General features: G+C 29.9%; 1 protein-coding gene across 1 annotated transcript in view; it reads right to left on the reverse strand.

Annotated features, from left to right (window-relative positions):
* The window catches only part of LOC111710926 (protein slit), a 66,949-nt gene that overhangs the window by 33,138 nt on the left and 21,478 nt on the right, over nt 1-12,333 (reverse strand). Inside the window, exons 7-16 of the mRNA XM_023485132.1 lie at nt 11,533-11,623; nt 10,846-10,899; nt 10,174-10,245; nt 9,410-9,481; nt 8,251-8,322; nt 6,709-6,780; nt 5,225-5,403; nt 2,754-2,807; nt 2,639-2,723; nt 735-791 (exon numbers count right to left, since the gene is read on the reverse strand). Coding sequence (XP_023340900.1) covers nt 735-791; nt 2,639-2,723; nt 2,754-2,807; nt 5,225-5,403; nt 6,709-6,780; nt 8,251-8,322; nt 9,410-9,481; nt 10,174-10,245; nt 10,846-10,899; nt 11,533-11,623 — 808 coding nt within the window. The remainder of the gene's footprint in view (nt 1-734; nt 792-2,638; nt 2,724-2,753; nt 2,808-5,224; nt 5,404-6,708; nt 6,781-8,250; nt 8,323-9,409; nt 9,482-10,173; nt 10,246-10,845; nt 10,900-11,532; nt 11,624-12,333) is intronic.

The following is a 12,333-nucleotide window of genomic DNA, read 5'->3' on the forward strand; positions in this document are numbered from 1 at the left end:
ATAAATGAATAAATAATAGAAAAAATAAATAAATGAATAAATAATAGAAAGGATAAATAAATGAATAAATAATAGAAAGGATAAATAAATGAATAAATAATAGAAAGGACAAATAAATGAATAAATAATAGAAAGGATAAATAAATGAATAAATGATAGAAAGGATAGATAAATGAATAAATAATAGAAAGGATAGATAAATGAATAAATAATAGAAAGGATGAATAAATGAATAAATAATAGAAAGAAGAAATAAATGAATAAATAATAGAAAGGATAGATAAATGAATAAATAATAGAAAGGATAAATAAATGTATAAATAATAGAAAGGATAACCAAATGTATAAATAAAAGAAAGGATAAATAAATGAATAAATAATAGAAAGAATGAATAAATGTATAAATAAAAGAAAGGATAAATAAATGAATAAATAGTAGAAAGGATAGATAAATGAATAAATAATAGAATGGATTGATAAATGAATAAATAATAGAAAGAATGAATAAATAATAGAAAGGATAAATAAATAATAGAAAGGATGAATAAATAATAGAAAGAATGAATAAATAATAGAAAGAATGAATAAATAATAGAAAGAATGAATAAATAATATAAAGAATGAATACATAATTGAAAGGATAAATAAATAATAGAAAGAATAAATAAATAATTGATAGGATAAATAAATAATAGAAAGCATGAATAAATGAATAATAACTAACTTCCACTAACCTATTGAAGAGTCCGAAAGCAGATATTTTCTTGATAAAGTTATCTGCTAGGATTAACCTGAACAAAGTATTGAAAATAAAAACTTTTTCATTAGAAGATTTTCTTGTAAAGAAAAATCAAAGTATTAAAACTAAGTTGATATTTCTACTTTTTTTGTCAAAAAATCAAATATTTCTTTAAAAATATTATATAAAAAAATGTATTTTTATAGGAACTGTTTTATTCATCCTTTATCTGACCAAGTCGAAAGGGTAGTATAGATATGAATCGGATATTCCACCCTGTAATAGTTAGTTAAATATGTACAGTCCCTTTAAATAGAAGCTTGGTTGCTAACACAACCCATGAAAAAACGTTTTAAAACAACAATTTTTTAAACTTTAAACCTTTGTGTGGTTGTTGGAATATTGCTGGGGACATCCTTTAATCCTCGTCCAGAGCAGTCAACAGTCTTCTCTTGACAGTAACAACCTAGACAATTATTCATCCTTTTTATTTATTCATCCTTTCAGTTATTTTTTCGTTGACGTCAATAATTTCAATAATTAATTAATTACTTTATTCATTAATTCATTAATTCATTAATTCATCCTTTCATTAATTTATTAATTCATTCATAAATATATGTAAAGTTGGTATCAATTATTTCAATAGTTTATTGAATATTCAATGAAATATTTATTTACTAAATTAATGAATGAATTAATGAATTAATTATTTTTTTTCAATTGATTTTTTGTTTGGCATTTAGATGCTTTGATAACTTTGATTAGAAAACGGTCTCTGGAATCAATTCAAAAATAATTTTATTTTGTTGAATAAAGTTTACAGCTCGCAGTTAATTTTGAATTTTACAACGCCCAATAACAATAGGGAAGAATGCAGACGAATAAAATGAAAACCAATCCTATATCATTGATTTATATCATAAACACAATGTGAGGGATATTTCACACTTTTTATTTTCCCTAACATTCTTTGCAAGTTTCCGAATTACTTTCAGAATGTTCGATAATACGACAGGCCTCAGATTTGGACACAAAAAAGTTATTTGATCATGAAAAAACAAATTGTGTAAAGGAATTGAGTCTTTGCCACACATTCAGTTTTGTAAAACCTATATCTTTGCAACCTTATGATGTAAACCTTTGATATTTCAAACTTTGTGGCAAAAACTCAATTCCTTTGTGAGTTTTGGAGAAAAAATTACTCTTAAAAGAAATATTTTTGAGAAAAACAACAGGAGATGTATCGTTAAAAATAAAGATAAAACGATCAAATCTGAAGCCCCCCCCCAACAAAAAAAATCATACTTCCAGTCTTGCATTTGTATTTATTAAAAATCTTTTGCTTGAATAAATTTTACTTTGAAATCAATTTTAATATAACATGACTCCCATATAATATTTTTATTATTGTCTTTGGTATCAAACAATTTAACAAATTATGGAAGAAGACATTTAAAACTATTCACCAACTGTCAGGTTTTGTGGGACACCCTGTAGCTACAATTAAATGAGTATGTTGTTTAAGCCCGCCTTTTCAGATATGGTTGTTTTAAGTTAATATTCCAGCTTAGATTTATCATCTGAAAATACACGACCAATACTGCACCATATCGATATTCAAAAAAGTGTTTATTCACAAAATCTATTTGATTTTTTTTTATAATTTGGGGGTGGAAAAATACAAAAAAAAATTGACACCAAAAGAGAACTTTTTTCATTCTTTTTGATATTTTTTTTTAAATCAATAATTTTCTTATTTAATTTTTCTAATTTTCCCATCATTTCCCCCCTTTTCTGTCCTTTTACTACTGCCTATCTATTAACTATTACTACCCCCGGTTGCTAACACAACCCATGAAAAAACGTTTTAAAACAACAATTTTTTAAACTTTAAACCTTTGTGTGGTTGTTGGAATATTGCTGGGGACATCCTTTAATCCTCGTCCAGAGCAGTCAACAGTCTTCTCTTGACAGTAACAACCTAGACAATNTTTATAAACATTAATCTTACCCTTCGGACATTCTTCAGAGTTTGCGCATTCGTCGGATTTCTCCGTTCCGTAACCTACAATATTAGAAAATTATAAGAATTCCATTAAAGGAACTAATATTGTCTAATCCCTACATATAATTGTAACCTAATGGTGTTAACCTTTGATATTTCTATCTTATACTATTATTAGATCTAACATAATTCATAGTTTGAAATATCAAGGGTCTACGACATCGAATTGCAAAGATATAGGAATTTAGATATTCAAAAAATCTAATACAAAATACACTACTTGAAAATAAATAAATTTTACTATGATACTTTTATCAATTTCATAGAATGGTTCTAACTAAATTTCTAACATTTTGAGCATTGTGAAAATGCAGTTTTCAAATTTCCTGAAAATTGCTCCTTTAATTCCATTTCCGGCTTCAGACTTAAATATCCGGTTTGCAAAAACACAGGGATTGGGATTGGATGGAATTCATCATTTTTAGTGTCAGAGAAAAAGTGAAGAGAGACAAAAAACGGGAGAAGAGATAACAGGGTTAACACATAATAGACAGAATACAATAGAGTTGACACAGAATAGACAGAATAAAATAGAGTTGACACAGAAAAGATAAAATACAATAGAGTTGACACAGAATAGACAGAATATAATAGAGTTAACACAGAATAGACAGAATACAATATAGTTACTAAAGAAAAGACAATATACAATAGAGTTGACACAGAATAGACAGAATACAATAGAGTTGACACAGAAAAGACAGAATACAGTAGAGTTGACACAGAATGTACAGAATATAATACAGTTGACACAGAATAGACAGAATACAATACAGTTGACACAGAATAGGCAGAATACAATACAGTTGACATAGAAAAGACATAATACCAGAAAGTTGACACAGAAAAGACATAATACCAGAAAGATGACACAGAAAAGACATAATACCAGAAAGTTGGCACAGAAAAGACATAATACCAGAAAGATGACGCAGTATTGACAAAACACAATAGTAAACACAGAATGTACAGAATACAATAGAGTGGACTTGACAAAGAGTAGACAGAACAAAATATAAGAATAGAAAAAAAGGTAGAAAATTAGAAAAAAACTAAAAAAGAGAAAAAATTAAAAAACGGGACAAAAGTTCAAAACTGAAAAGAAAAGATTTGGATATTACGGAGTAAACCCATTTCAATGCTTCTTTTTTAATATTGTATAACAGATTCATGCTTTGTACATTGGCTTTATAGATTTATACATATGTATGTATATATTCTTACTATTTAGCATAAAGAGAAGATTAAACATGAACTTACAAGACAGGACAGACCATATCAAATAATATTGGTATATTTATATTAGTATAATAATAATAATAATAATTTAGTGAATGATAATTATTTTATTTTAAAGTAATGTTTATTAACTTTTTTTAAATTCTGAAGTTGTCGAACATAAACATAATATTAATTTAAACATGATGTATAAAAACTTGAAGAAAATATAAAATGTTTACATTTTGCAACCTAATCTTCGAATTTGCATTTCTTTATATACGATTTTTGTAAAATCATTATGTTTTAATATCTTAAAGCTCAAAGTTCGTACAAAAGATTGATTTTTGAAAATATATTTTAAAATGATTTAACATTAATATGATCTGCACTCCGTCCAGTATTCAGTAAATTATTTTGTGTTCCGTCCAATATTTCGTAATACGTTCAATATTTGTGTATTCCGTCGTATATTTTTTATTCCGTCCAATATTTTTATATACCGTCCAGTGTTCTGTATTCCGTCCAATATTTTTATATGCCGTCCAGTGTTCTGTATTCCGTCCAGTATTTTGCATTCCGTCCAATATTTTTATATTCCGTCCAATATTTTTATATTCCTCCAGTGCATTTGTGTATTACTATTCCGTCCAGTATTTTTTATTCCGTCCAATATTTTTAAATGCCGTCCAGTGTTCTGTATTCCGTCCAGTATTTTGCATTCCGTCCAATATTTTTATATTCCTCCAGTGCATTTATGTATTCCGTCCAGTATTTTGTATTCCGTCCAGTATTTTGTATTCCGTCCAGTATTTTGTATTCTGTCCAGTATTTTGTATTCCGAAGGGAGGGGGGAGGTTGCGGAACAAAACACATGGGATCAAGGTATTGAGAAGATGTATGAAGAAGGGAACGAAAGAAAAGAGATTAAGAAAGAAAGGTAAAAAAGAAAAAGTAAATGAGGAACGAAAAAAAGAGAAAAAGACCAAGTTTTTAACAGATTTAAAATTGGAAGATTGAACGACTTCATAATAACGATTACAAAGGGGGGAGGGGATTATTTTTACTTTTCCCAGTCTAAAAAATAAATTAAAATAATACATTTGTTGTCATTATATTACATGATGACAACAAATGTTACTGAATTTAAACAGTTTTTCTTGGGAAATTCAGCATTTTTGGAAAACTAGAGCACTTACATTTAAGTTGTGAGATATTAAGAGAAGACATCTTTTTTCTGTTCAGCTTCTTTGGTTCCTCACACCTGACACCAGATGTCTCTACTGGAAACCGGTTCATCCAGTCGACCAACCAGCTTACGCGGCAATCGCACGTGAACGGGTTCCGGGCAAGGTGACTGCAGTAAAAATTTAGGTGTTAGGTACTTTCCCAAAGGCATTTTCCTAAGGGCGACTTCTCAAGTGACAATTTCCCAAGCGACAACTTGGTTTGGTTAGGCCCTCTGAGGCTCCGCAGGCTCAATGGGGGCCGAGTCCTGCGGCTAGGACGGGCTAGGGTGCCGAGCGCCGCAGTTATAACAGACGGGGGGTGGCCAAGTAGTTCGGCGGCGGCTGCCGCTTGGGAAATTACACATTTGGGAAGGTGCCACTTGGGAAAATACCCTTGGGAAGTTGCTACTTGAGAAAATCCTTTGGGAAAGAACCATCTAATTTTGGGATTACAAAGACTGTAGACATAATTTTAAGTAACTTTCAAAATTTAAATTTACAACGGTATTCTTTATTAAAGTATGAATGGTATATTTATGCTTTATCTATAGGGTTACAATTACAAATAATAGAATGAAACTTATTCTAATTCCTTGTAGTTAACCATGAATATCTTTGATTTTGGTTTCTGTATAAAAAGTTATTAACGGACTGACAAAATCTTCTTTATTCCTGAGAAAATATACATTTTATATTGATTTTTGGCACATTTGTATAATATATCTAAAACTTAAGGTAAAGTACAGCTAAAGGTGGGTGTAAAAAAAAATAACATTAATTTTTAAATTTAAACTGAGCTTCTTTTCCCATGATTTTTGATTTATATACTTAAAATATTTCAATGCATCTAAAACATCATATAAAAAATTGATAATATAAAATAACAATATTCTTTAGTTCAATGTTCTTTGAGTTACCTCGTTTGGTTTCTAATATATCTCCGGATAACTTTGCCTTTCTCAAAATTGTGTGTAAAAAGGAGTAACCCAGAGGAGCTACGAGGTCACAAAGTAATGTCACTTAAATTTGCCTATGATTGTGAACCTGTATGTAGGGCATGTACGTACATTGTACAAAGAAATGATAGGAAAGGATAGTTAAAGAAAATGTGAGGAAAAGTGGAGAAAGATACTGCTAATCTTAATGACCCTATAAATGTGAATTAGAACGTAGTTCAGAGGGGATTATACAACAAAATAGCCTAAAGGACCTCTTCCCTGGAACCAGTAAAAGTGTTGTTCACATTTTTGGCTCTAATGTTTAGATTCTAAACAGTACATTTCACTTTGCAGAAGTTTTTAAAATTTTAAAAATATTTATGACATCCTTTTCCGTCATTAAACATGAACTTACAAGACAGGACAGACCATATTTTATAAAATCTCAAAATCAAGTGATTATTAAGATTTATTTGATGTTATTTTTTTATTAAATAATAATAAAAGTTTACTAACAGAAGGTTGAGTGAGTCTAGGCCAACGAATGTATCTGCTTGAATGCACTGAATCTTATTTGCATTAATCAACCTAGAGTATTAATAAATATCAATTTTTAGATGTAAAATTACATGCTATTTAATTTACTTATGAAATATTACAATTAGGTAAACAGAGGCCGAATTTAAAGATGAGACGCGACTCAAATATGGTTCGTTCTACTTGAAATTGTATTCAATGTTTCAAGATTTAGGCCAGCACTTAAATAAAACCGGTTTTTGGTGGATTTGAGACGCGGCTCAAGTTCATTAAATTCGGACTCAGCTCAATAAAAAGAATGGGCAAATGATACCTAATCATTTTTTGCTAATGATAGTGAACTACTCTTCACTAAACCGTAAAAAAAACTTTATTTTCCATCTCACTGAAAAGTATAGAACTGCACTGTTTCAAAAAAAATGCTGTTCGGAACTCTAAGAGAAAGGAATTGAGTCTTTGCAACAAATCCCAATTTTCTAATACCTATATATCTACAACCAAATTATGTAAATCTTTGATATTTCAAACTTTGATTGTTTGATATAAAAGAAGTCATAGTTTGAAATATCTAAAGTTTTCAACATTGGGTTATTAAAATATAAGGATTTAAAAATCAGAGTTTGGGGAAAAGACTCAATTCCTTTACACATAAAAAAACTAGATGACAAGTATTTATTACTTTTACTGAAAAATGAATTCTAATTTTAAAATATGCTTAATTTATGAAACAAACTGGCAGTTTCAACACTTAAAATTGACAAATCATTTATGGAGATTTTGGTGAATTAATAATTCTAAAATTATAGACATCCTTAAGTACTTATTTGGATTAAGTAAAAACTATTTTACTAACAAGCTCTAGGGAATACAGTCCACATTTTCAAGTAATATATGTGTCTTGAGATTTGCTGTTTCTGCATTATTGAAAAATATACTAATTTCGTTCCCGGTTTTTTGTCTTTACAATAAAACTTTTTGAAAAAACAAAATCAACATTCTTCAGCTGGAAAATTTTAAAATTATTCAAACCCTTACACAAATACTTTTTCAAGTAATATGTGTGACATTGTTATCAATCTTGACATTTTCTCTCCGGGCATTAATGAAAAGATGCTGATTTTGCTCCATGTTTTTTGTCTTTACAGTTAAAAATGTTGAAAAACCAAAATCAACAATAACAATTTCAAAATGTGCAACCCCCTCCCCAGAAAAAAAATAATATTTGATAAGAATGCATGGTAAAATACTTTAAAAAGTAGAAAACACGTTTTTCAAATTATATGTGTGACAATATTATCTTGTGATTTTCTATCAAAGCATTATTAAAAAAAACACTAATCTCGCTCCCTGTGTTTTCGTCTTTACAATTAAACTTAAACAATCAAAAAAGATAATAATTTTGTTCACGTTTTTTTCGTTTTTACAGTTACACTTTGAAAAAAACGAAACCAACATCATCAAAAAACCATTTTCGAATCTTCTAACCTTAAAAAATATGCTTATGGTGAGAATAATACTTACAAAAGTTGAAGAGAAGCTAAACCATCAAATAGTCTTGAGGGGAGATGGGTGATCTTATTTCCGTACAAAACCCTAAATTATAAAAATAGTTTAAAAATATAATAATCATGGTTTATTGTTTACTGTTAATGGTGTACATAAATCTGTTTTAAATGTAAGTAGATAATGTAACTATAAAATTCACAGTGCGCTATGCAAAGAGTACAATATTAAATGTGTAAAGTGTAATAGTGTAAAGTTTAGATTGTAAAGTGTACAGTATCCTATGCAGTGTACAGTATCGTGAGTAGAGTGTACAGTATCCTATCTAGTGTACAGTATCGTGAGTAGAGTGTACAGTATCCTATGTAGAGTGTACAGTATCCTATGTAGTGTACAGTATCGTTAGTAGAGTGTACAGTATCGTGTGTAAAGTGTAAAGTATCCAGTGTAAAGTGTACAGTATCCTATGAAGTGTACAGTATCCTGTGTAGAGTGTACAGTATCCTATGTAGAGTGTACAGAATCCTATGTAGAGTGAACTTTATCCTATGTAAAATGTACAGTATCCTGTGTAGAATGTACAGTATCCTGTGTAGAATGTACAGTATCCTGTGTAAAATTTACAGTATTCTGTGTGATTTTACAGCATCCTACAGTGAAACCCTTAATAACGAATACATCGAAAGAATTCATCAAATGTCGTATTCTTCACTTTCTGATAATGAAATGTTGCAGATATTTAGTTTTTTAATTAAATGATTATATGGAACTCTTTAAAACTGTTCCCGCATATTCATGGCTATTTATTTATTTTCGCATATATATGTAATATAGTAATATAGTATAAAACTCATTGAAAAATTTTCAAGACGACATTTGATAAGTTCTTCCGATGTATTCGTTATTAAGGGTTTCACTGTATGTAGGTTGAACAGTTTCCTATGTAAAATGTACAGTATCCTGTGTAGAATGTACAGTATCCTGTGTAAAATGTACAGTTTCCTGTGTAGAATGTACAGTATCCTGTGTAAAATGTACAGTATCCTGTGTAGAATGTACAGTATCCTGTGTAAAATGTACAGTATCCTGTGTAGAATGTACAGTATCTTGTGTAGAATTTACAGTATTCTGTGTGAGTGTACAGTATCCTATGTAGAGTGTACACTTGAATACTTACAATGATTTGAGAGATTTAAGATTCCTGAAAGCATCACCAGCAACACTTGAGATTTCGTTGTTACTCAGATCTCTGAATAAGATTAAAACTTGTACAGGGTGTCCCAATAAAACATGAGAATTAAGTTACACATTTACGAATTGTAACACCTGATTTCAAAAGTAATAATCCTATTGGATTACTAAAGACGATCTCACACTTAATTCAGATGTTTATTGGGACACCCTGTAGTGTATATTTACTTCGTTTCATATTATGTTTGGGTGTACGTTTGTTTCTCTGTCTTTTATGTAAAAAAACACAATAAAGCATCTATTTATAATTCATATTTGTGATTATTTCGTATCTAAATTTTTGGTTTTTCTCTTCCAATAAGATATTTGTTTGTCTATATATCCGTTTGTTTCTTTATCCTATATTGACTGTGTATGAATGTCGTTGAGTTTTTACCGGTGGCTGCAGTGCCAGTCATGTCATGTCACATCACTTTCTTTTTACACTTATCATGTTTCTCCTTTTCCATCTGTTATCTCTCGTCTTTTTAATCAAAATTAATATTTCTTTTTCACTTTTTCTCTCCTTTCGTTTATTATCATCTTACTGTCATCTACATATATTTATTAAATTAACCATCTCCTTTTTCTCCTCGTACAATCCCATCTTATCTTCTCTTCATCCCTTATTTTTCTCACACATCATTTTCCCATCCTGTCCCCTCCCCTTTATCATTTTCATCCCTCCCCCTCCATATCCTCCTTGAAATCATCCGTTTGAGCCTGGGATAGCTGGTGAACGCCCTGGCTGGTATCTCTGTTATCTGATTCTGCTCCAACCGTCTAGAATACAGGGAGTACATGGTTAATGGTTTTATATCCCGGCCCACCATATTATTGTCCTGCCTCATTCAGACTTTATTGTCCCGGTCGGTTTTTAGACGGGAAAATAAAGTTGGGTTCAAATTCATAAAAAAATTTTCTGTCATTGGTCAAATCAGAAAGTTTACAAAAGAAGATCAGTTTATCATTACTTTCAAAATTCCCTAGTTTTGTTTAACAGTTTGGAACGGAGATTAACTTTAATATTTGTTTTCTGGAACGGATGCTAAAAATATACATCATTCTGTGACGGAGAGTGGAGAAACTTTATAATAAAAGTAGAAATAAGTTTGATTAAGAAGTTGATTAAGTTTTAAGGCCGACAGATTATTGGGTAATCCAGGCTACTGACTGCCTTCAGGCAAGTGCATTTATCATGCAGGGCCATGAGTAACGGATGCATTTTAATGAAAAGTATTTTCAAGACATTTCGTTAAATTTAACGATTTTTAAGTTATTGACCAAAATCCGAATGAATTCAAATTGAGGAAACCGAATGCGCACATCTAGCCCTGGTTAGTCCAAGGGAGGGGGGAGGGGGGGTTACTGTAAAAAACTTACATTTCCGTCATCTCTGCAGGCAAAACTGAAGGTATTGCGGTCAACCCTCTGTTCCTGAAAAAAATGAAAATAAAAAAAATTCTGATAAATCCAAAAAAAAAATTCTGAGATAATTTTTAACTAACTCAATCTATGAAAATCAAGAGAAGCCAGAAAAAAAACCGATTCAACCACAAACAAAATCTTTACAATTGATTTGAAGTTTCCGTTCAAAGTTAAATGTTTGGGTTACCGCAGCCTTTAAACCTAAACGGATTCAGATTACAAAGGTTTATTCATAGTAATAGTTTTTTATCCAATAGAAAACATTCATTCAAACATTTAATTTTACCAAAAAAATCATTTAATATTGGGGATTAACCGAAAAGCCCCAAAAAATGATTTTTATTTATAAAGGAGAAAAGCATAATTTTTTAAAGATTTAAAACCCTTAAATTGAAATCTATATTGAGAACCTAAAAACTCCGGAAAAATAATATGACTTTTAGACTCGAGATGTGACTTTAAATAGTCCAATAGAACATGACACAGAGCAATTGCGCAATGTGAACAGATATTACTTTAAAATTTCATGTAATACTATTTGCATTGTAACAACATATAAAATACACTTCGGAACTGCTTTTATGTCGTCTTCATATTTCACAGTTTTCTGGTTCTCAGTCTAAAAATGAATTCTGCACTGACCTGCAATCGACAATTCCTTCCATGCATTTACATCCTGGGGGGCACTGAGAGCTCTCCTGTCTTCCAGTACAGGATAAACTTACCGATTCACCTAGGATACAATATTTGTAATATCCCTGCTAACCACATCATTTTCCAATTCCTTGTCCTCCATTAATGAATTTTAGTAAACCCCGCTTTATTGTCCCGGCTGGTTTTGAGCCAAAGAAAATGGTTTCTTTAAAAGGAATTGAGTTTTTGCCACAAACTCAAATTTTCTAATTCCTTTATCTTTTCAACTGATGGTGTAAACCTTTGATATTTCAAACTAAGATTAAATTATCTAACATAATTCATAGTTTGAAATATAAAAAGTATAGGACATAAAGTTACACAAATTAGGAAATCAGAGGGTAATGCTTTTGCTCTTTCCATCTTTTTTAGATCAATTATATGAGATATTTGCAAAATCACACTTGATAAGTGAAAATTCCTAAATATTCCGTCTTTTAACCCTTAAAATAAATATATATATAAATTCCAAATGTGTTCCATGACCATGCCTTGTAAAAACTTGAAATAGAAATTGTATTTTTTGGAGCAATTTTGCTCTGCAAACAATGATAAAATTAGTTTTTTATAGATAGATAGATAGATAGATATATATTACAGAAAATTGAAGTATTAAGCGTAAGCACGTACAAAGTGTAATCTAGGCATAAAATATTAAAGAAATCAAGTTTTAACAATTTGTTTTTTAACCACATATATTTCAAGGGTAGAGTGTTGGTTTAAAGAATTTTCGATGATAAATGGACGGGG

The sequence above is a fragment of the Eurytemora carolleeae genome, unplaced genomic scaffold, assembly GCF_000591075.1.
Source record: "Eurytemora carolleeae unplaced genomic scaffold, Eaff_2.0 scaffold1021, whole genome shotgun sequence".
Classification (NCBI taxonomy): Eukaryota; Metazoa; Arthropoda; class Copepoda; order Calanoida; family Temoridae; genus Eurytemora; species Eurytemora carolleeae.